The following is a 17,174-nucleotide window of genomic DNA, read 5'->3' as shown; positions in this document are numbered from 1 at the left end:
GCACGATGTGGACACGGGGGACAGCCCCCCTATCCGCCACCGGGCCTACCGCGTGCCAGATCGGGTACGGGCCTGCATCCAGGAGGAAGTAGCCAAAATGCTCACGCTCGGGGTCATCGAGCCCTCAGACAGCCCCTGGGCCAGCCCTGTAGTACTGGTCCCCAAAGCAGCTGCCCCCGGCACCACACCAGAACTCCGGTTCTGCGTCGACTACCGGGGCTTGAATGCGGTCACCAGGACAGACGCACATCCCATCCCCCGGGCAGATGAACTAATCGACCGCATGGGAGCTGCCCGCTACCTCAGTATCTTCGACCTGACGGCGGGCTACTGGCAAATCGGCCTCACACCCCGGGCACAAGAACGTTCTGCCTTTTCCACGCCCGATGGCCATTACCATTTCACAGTCATGCCCTTCGGCATGAAGAATGCCCCAGCAACGTTCCAACGGCTCGTCAATCAGGTCCTGGCGGGGCTCGAAGGATTCAGCGCCGCCTACTTAGACGACATCGCTGTATACAGCAACCAGTGGTCCGAGCACCTCCACCACCTCCGAGCGGTACTGCACGCCCTTCAGCAAGCTGGCCTCACGATCAAGGCCAGCAAATGTCAAATTGGGCAAGGGTCTGTAACCTACCTCGGGCACCAGGTGGGAAGCGGCCTGGTGGCCCCTCTGCAGCTAAAAATTGCCGCCATCCAGTCCTGGCAGCCCCCCACTACCCAGACCGAGGTACGAGCCTTCCTGGGCCTCACGGGCTATTACCGAAGGTTCGTGAAAGACTATGGTACTATCGTGAGGCCCCTCACAGAGCTCACGTCAAAAAATCAGCCCCAGAAAGTCAACTGGACCCCAGAGTGTCAAGCTGCATTTGAACAATTGAAAGCCGCCATGTGCTCCGCCCCTGTGCTCCAGGCCCCCGACTACAGCCGGGAGTTCATCGTCCAGACGGATGCCTCCGACCATGGCATTGGGGCAGTCCTGTCCCAAGTGAACACCGAAGGCCATGACCAGCCGGTGGCCTTCATCAGCCGGCGACTCCTACCACGGGAACAACGCTGGAGCACCATAGAGAGGGAGGCCTTCGCGGTGGTATGGGCCCTCAAGAAGCTCCGGCCCTACCTCTTTGGCACACCCTTTCGAGTACAGACCGACCACCGACCCCTGCAGTGGCTGATGCAGATGCGGGGGGAAAACCCGAAGTTACTACGCTGGTCCATCTCCCTACAAGGGATGGACTTCACAGTTGAGCATCGGCCTGGGCCCGATCACGCCAACGCAGATGGCCTGTCCCGGTTCTTCCGCCTCGACGAGAAGAGTCCCCAAGAGAATGGGTAACTCTCCCCGCCTTCAGCTGGGGGGGACGCATGTTGGACAGGCCACATGAAGGGCCGCTCTCCCCCGGCCCAACCAGGCCCGAACCAGCCACGCAAGTACCACACACCACCATTGCACGTCCACCGTCCCCGCAGGGACCCCTACACTCGAACCTGTTGACCGCGTAGGCCGACCCACTACCGGCCTGCGCGCCCATACTGGGCGCCATCTTGGACACTCCACCACGAGGCCGCCTGGCCCCCGATCGACCTCAACCCTGGGCCTGGCCAGGCCTCAGACATTCCGGCACCAACATCCACCCAGGAGGTGAGCGGGCTACTTGGTCAGTCAATGGGAGCAGGAGGTGTCGATGGCTCTCCCCCGCCAAGTGCCGCTCGCCCATCGCCTCCCCGGGCGCTGGCTCCACCCCCCTGCTGGGTGTCTGAACCCCCTCATCCCGGACCTCCCGACCTCCAAGTGCGAGGGTCCGGACATCAAAGCACACCAGCCCTATAACTGGGGCAGCTCCAGAGCAGGAGGGCAGTTGTATCTTGGAGTCGAGAGACGCAAAGAAGAACTCATCCTTGACGGACTACTGGCGCTGCCGTAGCTCTGTCTTGTGCACCCTCGTCTTGCCTGCTGGCGCTGCCGCGGCTTTGGGAACCACCCTATCCTTCATCATCGTCGGGACCTGCTGGCGTGGCCGCGGACCGTTTGTAACCACCACCTTCATCGGGACCTGCTGGCTCTGCCGCGGACCGTCGTCTTCCTTCATCCATCTCGGGACCTGCTGGCTCCGCCGCGGCCCGTTCATCTACACCACCGAGCTCGAGGATTGAGAGCTATTTTCCATCTTTTTGGTAACAAGACTGTCCCGCTACCCTTTTCCCAAACAGAGACCAGAATAGAGGGGACCCCTGAGTCCAGACCTCCTTGTGCCATTCTACCGTACTTGAAGAATTGTCTATAAAGTATCGTTGAACTTTATCATTGTGTGGTGTCCGTCTGTGGGGGGGAAGTTACTTGTCTGTACGATTCACCGGAGACGGCTCTCCCCGGAGACCTCTCCCCATATCCTCGGCCGACCCTCCCGGTCCGTCTAACAGGGGGGTTCAGTTGAAGTCTCAGCCATCAACCAAGAGCTTTCCAAGGTTGCTTCCTCCTGATGCATAACAAAAGCCCCTGCAGTGGAGTGTGGGTGTCAGCTGCCCCTGCGTATGTTACGCCACTGACTCCAGCTTACGCACGACCTACCTGAAGTTGGTGTGTTCTGCATGCAGTGGTTTTTCAATGTGTTGGTTCCTTCTGGGTACCCAGGAACCCCAGATACAGGAGAAGGCAGAGATTGTTACCCTGCACACTTGCTGTAGTGTTGTCAATGTGACCCTTTGTTTAACTAGAAACCCATAATGGGATAGCTGTAACTCTCAAACATCACATGGTTCATTACAATACCATACCATGCATTAGGCCATTCTATACATTCCCTGTGTAGCTGCTGTGCACCACTCACTGTAGAAAAAGGCAGTCACCTCAGGGTCCTGCTCTCCCTCCACCATCCCCACTCACCTGTCCCCTTCCACATCTTCAATGGTCTCCGGCAGGTGCACATGAGTTGTCTCTGGCAGCAGGAAGGCCACACTCCCACACACCAGGGCCACCACGCTGAATATGAGTGAGGGGAGCAGCACCCAGGAGTCTTCAAACAGCATCACCAGGGGCGCCGTGGCACTGGCTATCCGTGCCACGAAGGAGGTAAATCCAAGGCCAGTCTGTCTGCAGAGAGTACACAGGGTCATTAGTGTGGCTACCAGTGGCTCACTGGCACCACCCTTCACTTCACACAGAAGTACACAGATTATTTAGTGTCGTCAACACTAGTAAGCATAAGCACACAGTTTTATTGGTGTGACTGCAAATGGCTCACATTCAGCACACTCTACTACATACTCATAGGTGTCTTCAGTGTAAATACCACCAATTCTCTCCACCCCATCTTTTGCTACTCATACTTAAATAGATGGGCTCTTTGGTGTGGCTAGCACAGGTCACACAACACTGCCCTTCACTACACCCACATGCCTCAGGTGGGTGTAGATACCCTTGGCCTCTAGCGCCATACTTTACCAAACACACATAGGTGAGCAAAGTAGATACCACTTACCAGCACCGCCATTCAGTTCAATAACGTAAGAAAGCAAGCTCCAGTGTGCAAACCACTGGGTCACCAAGCAGCATCCTTCACCACACACACGCACATAGGCTAGCATGTTGCTGTCTCTGGCTCTTCATCACCATTCTTTTATATATATACACACACACACACACACACACATGAGCAGAGTCTAGAGTGTTGCTGTCTCTGGCTCTTCATCACCGTCCTTCCCACACCACACACAAACACACACACACAGGCAAGCAGAGTCTAGAGTGTTGCTGTCTCTGGCTCTTCATCACCATTCTTTTATATATATACACAAACACACACACACACACACACACATGAGCAGGGTCTAGAATGTTGCTGTCTCTGGCTTTTTATCGCCGTCCTTCCCCCCCACACACACACACACAGGCAAGCAGAGTCTAGAGTGTTGCTGTCACTGGCTCTTCAGCACCATCCTTTACCACACACACACACACATAGGCAGAGTCCAGAGTGAAGCTGTCACTGGTGGACTCCTGGCTACTTATCCTTAAAAAGTAAACTACATCTAGAGGTACAAGACTCCTGGGCTTACGTTGATGTACCGAGTACCTATGCATCACACACCTGTATGTGTTGGGGGAGATTAACTGCTGCCACCTACTGTCGATGGCCTGGACAGGCTGCTTGCTCTGAGATGACTGTCAAGAGGCATGGATAGGCGAGGGGGGCCTAGACTGCATTCCTTGGGCAGCCAACCCCCCTTGCCGACCTCCCCTTTGTGGTGTCAGCTGCACTGGGACTGTCGCAGTGGATGACACATTGGTCCCCCATATACTGCTGGTGCTACTCCACCTTGTGGAAACTAGCAGAAATTGCTGTTAGCATAAGCTGAAGCCATTTTGGTTATGCAATGTATGATCAGAAAGGCCTGTAGCTGCTAGAATGCACCCGTTACAGACTTAACTGTCAGGCTATTTTAACTGATGTCGGCAACTATGTTACTCCGCCCACTCTGCTGACTAAGTGATTCTCATGTACCCTTATATGTGAATAGATATTTGAGTGTACACTTGTACCGCCTCTTTTTGAACCTCCATGCTTACACTGCAACTATCACAGTATATAAGCACCATGGTTTCTTTACTCAACAAGTAACAGTCGGTGAATATTTAGGCTGCACATTCTCCGATCATAGTACCCTTCCATTGCACTTGTGCTGGGGTGTTCCCCGCCCACCTGTACCCACCTGGTGATTGCAGTCAACCTTGCTGGAAGACAGTGTGTTTCAGGATAATAATAATAATAATAATCCACATTTGTAAAGCGCACAATCACCCGTTAGGGTCTCTAGGCGCTGGGGGCCGCCGGGAAGATTAAACAAGCTATTGCCCAGAGTCACATGGTGCTGGGCTAACCTGCCGCCGGCGCTGGGGATCGAACCCTGATCCCCAGATTCCAGCGTCAGTCGCCCTGGCCGCGGCCTGGCCGCGGCGCCACACCTCTCCCACAGACTCATGAAATGCTGACTAACAACTTTACAAAAAACTGAGGCACAGTGACGTCCAGGCAGACAGAGTGGGAGGCACTCAAAGTAGTCCTGCGGGGGCACTGCATTAGCACTGTGATTTGGGTGCGGACAGACTTATATAAGGATTTGACAGCTTTGGAGGTGACTCTGAGTACCCTCGAGGCACGGGTGCAAGAGGCCCCCTGGAGCATCGACTCCGGGAACTGGCCTGGCTCCTATGCTGCGTGACTCCACAAGTACCAATCATGGCAATACGGCAATCCCAACGAATACGGTCACCAGCCAGTTAGATATACATAACGCATTCACAACATACTACAGAGCATGATATGACCAATACCCTATCACTCGACCACTCTAAACATACGCAGGTTGCATGGAGTACTGAAACAGGCTCCACCCCGCTGGCCCTTTGCTGCCTGTTTAGTGAGAGACGTAGATCGCGCATTTCACACCATGGACTGAGAATACCTGTTTCCAGTACTCTCGCGACTGGGGATCCCGATGAGGCTACTTCATCTCATCTGCCTTTTTTACACAACCCTTATTGCCAGGGTTAAAACGGGACTGCTTATCTCAACCCCCTTTGGAACAAGTGGAAACACACACCAAGGGTGTCCCCGCTTCTATTTGCATTGGCAGGGGAACCATTGACCCAACATCTGAGAAGCTCGGGGGAGGAGTGGGGCATTTAACTGGGGATAGAATTAGATGCGGTCTCCCTATACACGGATAATGTCCTTCTTTACCGAATCCCTGTGTACATGCACATCTGTGCATGTACACATGTACACTTGTGCCATGTGGCACACAGACATGCCCTAAGGGCATGTCTGTGTGCCACATGGCGCAGAAGCCAGTTACATGGGGTGCAACAGGGTGTCAAAGTGACACCCTGTCCCCCTTTGCAATTCGGTATTTTTACCGTTTCGGTAAATACCAATTCAGTATTTGCTATTGAATGCTATGGGCTTCAAGGCCCAAAGGATTCAATAGCAAATACCGATTCGGTATTTACCGAATCAGTAAATACCGAATCTTACCGATTCGGTAAAAAATACCGAATTATTACCTACATCTTATTTACCGATTCATAAATACCGAATCGGTAAAATTCGGTATTTATGAATCGGTAAATGAGATTTACCTACATCTGGCCCTTTGTCTTAAGTTTGTCTTAAGACAGACTTAAGACAGACTTAAGTTAGCATTTTGTCTTAAGTCTGTCTTAAGTCTGTCTTACAACAAACTTAAGACAAAATCCTAACTTCTGTGAATACCAAAAGTAGTAAGTTTAGGATTTTGTCTTAAGTTAGTTCTGTGAATCGGGCCCACAGATCTTGGCTTTGAAAGTTAATGCTGCGTCTGTTCAAAATGTTAACCATATCATTTGTCACAGTTACGTTAAAGAGCAAACCAATGTCCCCTACAGATGTTTCTGATAATATATGTGATGCATTGTTCTAAAGGGACATTACACATTGATTATCTGCATCATTACATGATACTGTACTTGCAACGGGTATTGTGCTGATGCAAATGCATAATAAAAACATTCCCAAAAAAAAACATCAGTACTTTGGGCCCAATTCACAGAACTAATCTGAGACAAAATCCTAAACGTACTACTTTTGTTATTCACAGAAGGCACTTACTACTTTTGGTTAAACTTACTACTTTTGGTTAAACTTACTACTTTTGATTAAACTTACTACGTTTGGTTAAACCTACTACTTTTGGTATTCACAGAATGCATTTAGTAGAAGTAAAGTTAGTTCACTACTACTAAATGCCTTCTGTGAATATCAAAAGTAGTAAGTTTAACCAAAAGTAGTAAGTTTAACCAAAAGTAGTAAGTGCCTTCTGTGAATACCAAAAGTAGTGAGTTTAGGATTTTGCCTCAGATTAGTTCTGTGAATCGGGCCTTTAGTGTTTTAACTATACCGCCCCTATTGCATGCTTTTCAAACTCATCCCTTACCTGAGGACTGTTGGGTACAGCTCTGCGGTGTAGAGGAAGGCAGTGGTGAAAGCAGCTTCGGAGAAACCCTTTCCCAAGATGGCGATTACAGAGCGCGCTATGCCGTATTCTAAGAGGAGAGGAAATATCAGAAGTTACCGTACAGTGGGTATACAACCTTTACAACGCAACTTTTACCACGACCTACCATTACCACGCATTTTTTACAACGCAGGATCCATTACAACGCATACCATTACCACGCATGTATTTACAACGCAGGTACTTTTACAACGCATACCATTACAACGTAAGTATTGGTAAGTATATTATTTTATTAAAAATATTATTTGGGTTTTTGGGTAAAGGGGTATTTTTTTTTTTTTATTTCAAAAGTTTTTTATTGGTTGTTTCAGCATAGACAAATAAAAAGCAAAACCATTAGCATAATATGAGTCATAAATTTACGAATCAGAATTACTGTACGCTACAATATATCACAGTAAATGTCAGTACAAAAGTACATGGCTGGCATCTAGCCTAGAACAGTAGAGCACGTATCACATACCCAATAACAATCTAGCAACAGACATTGTATTTCAACAGCATTTCACTCATTCATTAAGGACAATTTTCTACGGTAGTCAATAGTGCAATGAAGGCAGTCGGGGACCATATGTTGGTGGGTCGTGGACGGTGTGTGGGACAATCTAAGGTGGTTTATGTGACGTGAAGTAGTTATCAAGAGTCGACCATAGTTTTCTCGTGGGAGGGCGCCACGGTGTCTGAAGGAGTGTAATATTGTCTGCTCCACGTAAGCTGATTATCCAATTCAGCCACCCTGCGTAATTGGCCTTGCTGGTATCCTTCCAGTTGCTGAGGACTGTCTTAACCGCCGCCGAGAGGAGGAGGTCAAGTAATGCTCTATCATCTGCATCAAGGGATGGGTCCTGGGTGAACCCGAAAACTAGGTAAGGGAGCTCTTTTACCGGTGATATGTGGAATAGCTTTGAGATCAAGTCGAATATCTTCCCCCAGAATTGCGCCACGCAGTCGCATTCTAGGATGATGTGTGACAAGTCACCCTCAGCGCGTTTGCAATTCCAGCAAAAGGCATCTGGGGTGAGGTTGTGTGCAAATAATCGCGCTGGGGTCCAGAAGGCCTTATGTAAGAGCCAGTATTTTGTCTGTGAGAGTGTAGGGCTGATTTTCTGTCTCGTGCAAGATATCCATGCGTTGGTCCAATCTGAGTCTGTGATTGGCCTGGAAGAAAGGTTGTTCCAGAATTGTGTAATTGGGGCAGTAAGGCCAGATTGTTGGGGACGGCTGAGTCTATAGAGAAGGGAAACCTGGTGTCCTAGTCTGTTTAGTCTGGCAAGGTATGGTGGGAGTGAGGGTGGTGTCGGGTAAAGTTTGGTTTTGGACAAAGCCGTTTTTACGTTTAGGAAGGTATAGAATTCAATTGGTGCAAGATCGTATTTGATTTGTAGGTCACTGAAGGGAATAGGGTATGCCCCCGCGTACAGCTGGTGTGGGAACAGTATGCCTTTTTTGATCCATGTCTCGTTGTGCATGGGTTTACCCTTGTACATAATGTTACGGTTGTCCCAAAGGGATTCCCATCGTGAGCCCCGGATGTTGTTTTCTAGGATTCTATCAAACTTCAGGAGAGCAGATTTTGTGTTATGAAATATTGATTTAGAGTGGGTCAGCTTGTTCAGGTTAGACGAGAGGGCCGCGCTAGGGGAGATACCGTCTAGAATTTCCTCCTCAATTTCTAGCCATACTGGGGTATAGTCAGGTGAGGGAGCGAGCCAGTGGGCTCCTTGTTTGGCTAGGAATGCGGTCTCGTACCTTTTAAAGTCTGGCAAATTGACCCCACCCGCGGTTTTGTCTAAGCGAAGTTTTTTTATGCTGATTCTTGCCCTTTTCCCTTTCCATAGGAAATTAGAGATGGCCATATCTAATTTGTGATAGAAGTCAGATGTGAGGGTTAGTGGGAGCATAGATATGAGGTAATTAACTAGAGGTGAAATCATCATCTTGATGGTTTCCACCCTACCCCGCCAAGTAATGAAACGGGGGGACCACCCCTCTAGTTCTGTCTTGATTTTATTTAAAGTGATTTTTTCATTTCGATGGAGGGTCTCCATGAGGGAGTCACCGAACTCGATACCTAGGTATTTCACAAACTCTGGTTGCCAACATAGCCCTGAGTCTCCCAGCACCTCTTTGGTGGTCAAAATATTGAGTGGTTTGACCTCAGATTTATCCCGGTTGAGTTTGTATCCTGAATGGGAAGAGTACTTATTTATGGTGGTCATTAGTGCAGTAATGGAAGATTCTGGTGATTCCGTTACAATCAGGATATCGTCCGCATAGGCGGCAAGTTTGACGCACTTATCTCCGAATTTCACACCTTTGATGTTTTCATTTTTTTTTATATGTGCAATTAGGGGTTCCATTGCCAGGAGGAAAAGTGAGGGGGAGAGGGGGCAGCCCTGTCTTGTCCCTTGTTCTAAGGGAAAGGGGTCCGACAATGAACCATTTATAGCAATGCGTGCGGAAGGTGAACGGTATAGGGCCATAACCAAATCAGTGAATGGTTCTCCTAGGTTAAAGGCGGACATGCAGCTCTTGAGGAAATACCAGGAGACTCTGTCGAACGCCTTCTCTGCGTCGAGGGTAATGGCTACGGCCGGGGCTGCAAACATTCTGGCTTTTTCAATGACGTGACAGAGGATCCTAGTATTATCGTTAGACATGCGCTGTTTCATGAAGCCTACTTGTGATGTACTAATTAGCTTTGGGAGTTGTAAATTTAGACGTGTGGCGAGGATCTTTGCGTAAATTTTGCAATCTAAATTAATTAGGGAGATTGGCCTGTAATTTTTGGTTAGCAGAGGGTCCTTACCTTCTTTAGGTATGACTATGATGGTAGCTTCACTCATTGAATTGGTAATACCCTTAGTTACGCTAAAGGATTGAAATAGTTTTAGGAGAGTTGGGCTCAGGGAGTTCGTGAGTTCTTTATAGAAGCTGGCTGAGAACCCGTCAGGACCCGGTGCTTTCTTACATTTAAGCGTTTTAATGGACGCTGATACTTCCTGTATGGTAATCGGAGAGTTCAGTGTGTCCTTGTCAGTATCGTTGAGTTTAGGAAGACCCAGTGAGGTTAGGTATCTGTTACACTCTTCCGAGTCAAAGTCTAGGTTATTTTTGTACAAGTCTTGGTAAAATGATTTAAATGTATTAAGAATTAGGTTCTGCTTTGTTTGGATGTCGTTGTTGCTATCTTTAACTGAGGCAATGTTGAATTGCTTATTTTTATGTTTTAGATATGACGCTAAGATCTTCCCAGCTTTGTTGCCCTCACATGTTCTTAGAGCCTTAAACTTATTGACCCAGACCCCCGCCCTTCTACTGAGTATCGAGTTGTATTCATATTTGAGTTTGGTGAGGTCGTTTAAGATCATCGAGTTTTGGAGATCTGCCATATGGGCGGTTTCCAGCTTTTTGATGTTCCCTTCCAGAGTGGACAAGTCTTTGTTTAATTTTTTGTTAGCTTGGGCTCGAATGCCTATTATTACTCCTCTCAGAGTGGCTTTGAGTGCCTCCCAAACATTCGCTCTGTCTGAGTCGGGGGTGTCATTAAATTTGAGGTAATCTAGGATGGCATCCTCGATCTTTCGTTTGTTTTCCGGCTCGGAAAATATTTCGTCATTGAATCTCCATCTTTTAGGGGGGAGAATGGAACTGGAACCCACTAGTTTGGTCTGTATGCTTGAGTGGTCGGAAATCAGTTTAGGGGCAATACTGGTTTCTTCGATGAGATGAGTGAAGGGGCTATTAATGAGGATATAATCTATCCTCGAGTAGGAATTGTGAGGAGGCGAGTAGAAGGTGTAATCACGGCCGTCAGGGTGTTGGAGTCTCCATGAGTCGTGTAAGTTGAATCTGGAGCATAGGCGGTGTAAACTAGTATGTGAGCGAGTGGGGTGGTAGGCGCAATTGGAGTGTCGATCGGTGATTGGGTCTAGTGGCAGGTTGAAATCACCCCCCATAATTAGTAGTTCTCCCTGGGGGATACAATCTAGGGTCGGGGCTAGCGAATCCCAAAACTCTGGATCATCATTGTTGGGGCCATATACGTTCAAGACATGGATATGATCTTCGTTTCTCTGAAGGTGTGCCATGACGAAGCGGCCGTTATCATCGTGAGTATGTGAAACTACGGAGATGTTGGATTTCTTAGCTATTAGTGTGAGAACCCCCCTTTTTTTGCTAACCGCTGGAGAGCAAATATTGTGAGCTATCCAATGTTGGTTTATAAAGTCAGCGTCATCTTTTGACAGTTTAGTCTCCTGCAGGAGTAGGATGTCACCCTTGGATTTGGCCAGATACTCCAGAACTTTTCTCCTCTTGACCGGATGATTAAGACCTTTGACATTGAGGGAAACAATGTTAAGGCCCTCCGAGATAGATGTATTACGAGTCATTGGTTACTATTGTGTCACTCTTGTTCAGGCGTTATATTGTTGAAGAGTATGTTAGAGGGTGGTGGGTGTGTGATGAGTATGAATGAGTAAGCTGTTTCATTGGTTCTGTACTGTCTCGCGTGTATTGCTGTTACAATAGTGCTGATTGAGCAGACGCATTTCGGGTTTGTGGCGAACATGGTGCTGTAGGCTATTACTGTGGGCAGGCTAGTAGCACGAAGGGTTAGATCTCGGTGTGCGCTTTGCGGGAGCCCCCATGAACTATCGGAAAGCAGTCCTTTTGCTGACATATAGTTGAGAAAGAGCATTAACCTCAAATAAAAAAAGCATGCTGAAACAAACCAGATTTTTTCCTTCCCCTCCCCCTCCCTTACCCCCATCCCCCTCCCGCCTTCCTATCTCCCTCTCCTTCCCTCCCCCCTCCCCCCTCCCCTCTCAAAAGAACTTGGGAACTGCGACGGCATTGCCATCCATCTGCGGCACAGGAAGGGGTTAGATTGGTGGTTGTAACAGGGAACAGGTAACTAACAATATTCGGTAGCTGTATTTAGTAAGCAGTAACTAGTAGTGTTTGAGACACTGATAAATCGTGTAACCATGAAACCTAACTAAGGAGTGAAGTTTAAGAACATATTCAATAAGAGTAATGAGGAAAGGGTACCTGAACATGACCATTTAGCCACGCATACTGTGTACATTCGTACGTGTAAGACATGAAAGACATGCGTAAACAAAAGGTATGCGCAATCAGAAGACAAGATGACATGAGGGGACTTTCTACAGGTACATATAAAGTCTCTGAGGACCAACTTAGTCCCTGGTAGGATCATGGTGTTAAAAGTGATGGAGCAGAGCATACGCCCTGATTTCGGATTAGAGAGCACAAAGCGAGTTCCATTCTAAACCATTCGACAAGGATATCAGTGGGTGTACAGGTGACCTCGGTATGCACGCTGAGCGGTCTTACCTGACGGAGTCAAACAGATTCAAAGCATCAACAGAAACTGACACCGAAGCGGCAGCAGAATGTTCGGCTGCTCACGGGTGAAGATTATTTCGACTTATTATCTACTGTAGAAGATACTGAATAATGAGAGCACTATCAACTTCAAGTTAGAGGCTTGAGATTGACCTGTCAGAGTCACCCATGACCAGTACCCGAGTTTATATTTTCTTGCGAGTTGGTCTTCCGTTTGTTTGAGGGGCCGTTGGACAAGTCCATGTTCTGCGGTGGGGAGTCTCCGATGAATTGTGCCAGTGCGTTGGGGTCCGTGAAGAATTTCGGTTTGCCCTGTATGGTGATTCTGAATTTCGCCGGACCAACAAAGGAGTACTGAATGTCTTTCGATCTAAGTTTTTCTTTCAGGGCCAGGAAGCCCTTCCGGACTTCGAGTGTGTCTTTCGAGTAGTCCTGGGTGAAAGTTATATTATGGCCTTCCCAAGTGATTTTGTGATTGCGTCTTGCGAATTGAAGAATAGCCTCCGTATGCTGGTACCTCAGTGGTTTGCATATCAGTGGACACGGGCCTCTGTATCCATGAGGGATGTAGCTGGGAACTCTGTGGGCTCTGTCGAGTTCAAACTCATGGTGGAAGGATATCCCTGTTATCTTCGGAATCCAAGCTTATAGGAAGTCTACGCAGGAATTCGCATCTTTCTCTGCATTTTCTGGGATTCCAAAAATGCGAACGTTGCCCCTTCTGTTTCTGTCCTCCAATTCCGCTAACTGGCGTCTGTGTTGGACCGTTGATCCCTGGAGTTGCTGAATGGAAGTGGATGCAGTATTAGATTTGTCTTCTAAGTCACTAATTCTCTGTTCCGCTTCATCTATGCTTTTGTGTACAGAGCTCATGTCAGCTCTAATTGCAGTAAGTTCCAGCTGCATAGAGTCAGTGTTGGATTTGGTTGATTTTGCTAGGTCGTGTACTTCTGCCAGTTTTTTCAGGATTACCTCTAGGGTACTGCTGACGTCCGTCCTCGATTTAATAGGAGAGTCCGACAATGAGGGTTCCGGTTTCACCTTTTTGCTGTTCTTTTTCTCATCCCTGTCCGCCATTTTGAAGGAGATTCGTGTGTGGTGGACGCTATTGCGACGGCCTTCCAGTTTGCGAGAAAGGACAGGGTGGCCTGAAGGATGTCAAAGCGCTGGACGAGTTAGGTCTTCGAACAGAGACCCCCAGGTTGTGACTTTGAGGCTCAGAGTTTTGGCAGAAAGTGTTGATGCGCTCCAGATACGGTCTGGATCTCTTGCTCTGGGCCTTTGGCTTACTCAATGCTGGTTAATGTTCATGTGTCAAGCTCTGCTAGTGGCTGTAACTTCATTTGTGGCTGCACCTCCAAGAGATAATGTGCAATGTGTCATTAGGAGTGGTAGGTTAGGCTTCCCACCTTGGGACTGCAGGGCTGATGGAGTAACCTCCCATTTGATTAAAGTGCACAGATCACTGTTTTTGCTCATCTTTCCCGTTTTGGCGCCGAAAAAGAGGTGGAAAAATCAAACAGAGTCGCCATCTTGGGGTCAGGCGCCAAGGAAGGTAGGCTCTCGCTATTTTCAGCTATAACCCCGCTGGAAATGCGCTCATACTATCAGGGGCTTCCTTCAGGAAGGCGTGGGGCAGAGACACTGTGCCGTTGGAGCATTCCGCTGGGTATTGGCAGTAATATTAGCGCATTTGTAGCGCACTACGAGCGAGGGAGCTGGTGGGCGGCCATCTTAGGGACAGGCAGGCGGGCACACGGAGTCACCGGCAATCACAAACCACGCCGGTTAGCTTAAGTATTTCGCGAGCCATGCATCGATTGGCGCATCCTTTAAGGCTCACCTTCCCTCAGTGTGCGGCTCTCAGATCCGCCGCTTCCCGCCAGGTTCCGTACAGGCTGTCGGCGCTCCGCTCCGGGCTCACTACCAGTAGCGTGGCAGCATGTCGGCAAAGAGGTGCGTCCCGCCGGTAATAGTCGCCTAACTTCTCACCGAGTGTGCATTAGTGGGTCCAAAGCCCAACACCACTGTTCATTTGGCTGAAGAGGTGTTTTTCCGACCTTAAAAGACGAAAGGATCGCTCCCCTGTGCGGCAGAGAACAGGCTAGGCGGCCATCACCAACGCCGTCCAAGGTTCAGGGTCAGTTTTCAGTTTTTTGGGTAAAGGGGTATTTTTAGGGTTCAGGGTCAGTTTTCAGTTTTTGGGTAAAGGGGTATTTTTAGGGTTCAGGGTCAGTTTTCAGTTTTTGGGTAAAGGGGTATTTTTAGGGTTCAGGGTCAGTTTTCAGTTTTTGGGTAAAAGGGTATTTTTAGGGTTCAGGGTCAGTTTTCAGTTTTTGGGTAAAGGGGTATTTTTAGGGTTCAGGGTCAGTTTTCAGTTTTTGGGTAAAGGGGTATTTTTAGGGTTCAGGGTCAGTTTTCAGTTTTTGGGTAAAGGGGTATTTTTAGGGTTCAGGGTCAGTTTTCAGTTTTTGGGTAAAGGGGTATTTTTAGGGTTCAGGGTCAGTTTTCAGTTTTTGGGTAAAGGGGTATTTTTAGGGTTCAGGGTTAGTTTTGGGTTTTTGGGGTACAGGGGTATTTTTAGGGTTCAGGGTCAGTTTTGGGTTTTTGGGTAAAGGGGTATTTTTAGGGTTTAGGGTAAGTTTGGGGTTTTTTGGGTAAAGGGGTATTTTTAGGGTTCAGGGTCAGTTTTGGGTTTTTGGGTAAAGGGGTATTTTTAGGGTTTAGGGTCAGTTTTGGGTTTTTGAGTAAAGGGGTATTTTTAGGGTTCAGGGTCAGTTTTGGGTTTTTGGGTAAAGGGGTACAGGGTAAAAAGTAAATATAATTAAATTTAAATTACATTAAATTAAATTGATTAAATTAAATTAAATTACATTAATTAAATTAAATTAAATTAAATTAATTAAATTAAATTAAATTACATTATATTAATTTTAATTAAATTACATTTTAAAAAATATTATATACTTACCAATACTTACGTTGTAATGGTATGCGTTGTAAAGGTACTTGCGTTGTAAATACATGCGTTGTAATGGTATGCGTTGTAATGGATCCTGCGTTGTAAAAAATGCGTGGTAATGGTAGGCGTGGTAAAAGTATGCGTTGTAACGTCATACATCCGGTACAGTGGGTAGGTACCCGCTCAAGTTCAGACTCTGAGACAGAATCATTCCCCGTCAACCAAGCAGGGCCAGACTGAACCTGGCAAATGTCCTCAGACGACTCCCCATACAAGCGAGCCTGACCACTACAACGGGGCAGGAGGGGTTCTCCCTCCGAAGAAAATTTGGGAAAAAATTGTGCATTCTACAACACATTTTTCATAATATATTCATTCAAGTGTATTTGTTTTTAATGTATAGTCCATGATGACCTTACTGTGCACAAGGATACAGCAAACTTTATTGGGGATTTTCAATGATTCCCTCACTATCACCCTCCAACAGCGCCTCTCATCTCTCCAAAACCGCTCACATGTATTTCATTTGTTTTATAGCGCCTCTCATACCAGTGTAGGGAGTCTGAGGGGTATATTATCAAGGGGTTTATCTCCGCTTTTTTGGCTTTAAAAGCCAAGAAAGCGGAGATAAAACTATCTCCCTATTACCAAGCTGTCGCTAACACCAGTTAGTGACAGCTAATAGGAGATAGCGACCATCTTGGGCCCCGCTTTGCATGTCAGTGATATTTATCACTAATAACATGCAAAGTGGGCGTGCCAAGATGTTAGCGACTGGAAACAGTCGCTAACATCGCTATCTCCTATTATCAACTTTTGGAGATATTCGCGCTAAGCGCGAATATCTCCAAAAGCTAACACCTGCCCTGAGCAGTTCTTCACCATGTTATCCAATGGGAGGTGGATAACATGGCTAAGAGCATTTGCTCGATAATGCATGAATATCGCTGACTTTTCAGCGATATTCATGCATTGCGGCCGTTTTTTATCGCATTTGCGATAAACCTTGCTAATAGCAAGGTTTATCTGCGATAAAAATCGCCGATGTGCGGCGATAATTTTTGTCTCTAAACAAGTTAGAGACAAAAATTATCGCTAGTTGTTGGTAATATGCCCCTGAGTATTTTACACCACACACATACACAGGTAATGAATTAAACGTGTGTAAATCAGTATATAGAAAATGTTACTTAAGACAAAGGGGACTACAAGTTGTAGGATTCACGTCATCCATATGGGTAGGCATTTTTTAACAGTGCTTGGTCTGGGGAAGCATAAACTCAGGATTCTGAACGTAGCACAGTAGTTGTGGTTGACTTTACTAATAACAATTTATTATTACCCTCAAACAAATCCCTTTTAGCAAAATTAGGATAATCGATGACTTGGTAAAACAAAAGCATAACTTTCCAACCTGTGCCATGTACTTTACATTCAGCTTTTTGATGGCAGTTCATAGCTCACTGAGCTAGATTATGATTGTAACTTATGAATAACAAAAGGGTCTCTGAGACAAAAAGCAGTAACCCACTGAGCAGTGCACATAAAATACTGTTCTGTGATCTACATAGTACATGTTCTTTGCAGCAGGTATAGTAACCCTCTGGGCTACCTTAGATGAGTCAAACTGCTACTAGACAAAGCTCTGATCTCCCTCCAGCAGGTACATTAACCACTAGAGTTATCTTGCCACTTTTGTGTTGCATATACAATTACCTCTGCAGTGCATTTAAAATTGCAGAACTTCTACAAAACCGCCTCCCCAGTAATAAAAACGACCCCA

At 47.2% G+C, this 17,174-nt stretch overlaps 1 protein-coding gene across 1 annotated transcript in view; it reads right to left on the bottom strand.

Moving 5' to 3' along the window:
* Window positions 1-17,174, bottom strand: part of LOC144762137 (solute carrier family 22 member 7-like) — a 184,249-nt gene that overhangs the window by 10,401 nt on the left and 156,674 nt on the right. The window contains exons 8-9 of the mRNA XM_078647283.1: window positions 6,973-7,081; window positions 2,885-3,091 (exon numbers count right to left, since the gene is read on the bottom strand). Of these exons, the coding sequence (XP_078503409.1) occupies window positions 2,885-3,091; window positions 6,973-7,081 (316 nt within the window). The remainder of the gene's footprint in view (window positions 1-2,884; window positions 3,092-6,972; window positions 7,082-17,174) is intronic.

This window comes from Lissotriton helveticus, chromosome 6 (genome assembly GCF_964261635.1).
Source record: "Lissotriton helveticus chromosome 6, aLisHel1.1, whole genome shotgun sequence".
Classification (NCBI taxonomy): domain Eukaryota; kingdom Metazoa; phylum Chordata; class Amphibia; order Caudata; family Salamandridae; genus Lissotriton; species Lissotriton helveticus.
The sequence above is the reverse complement of the archived record's forward strand: the minus strand, read 5'-3'. Positions and strand labels throughout refer to the sequence as shown.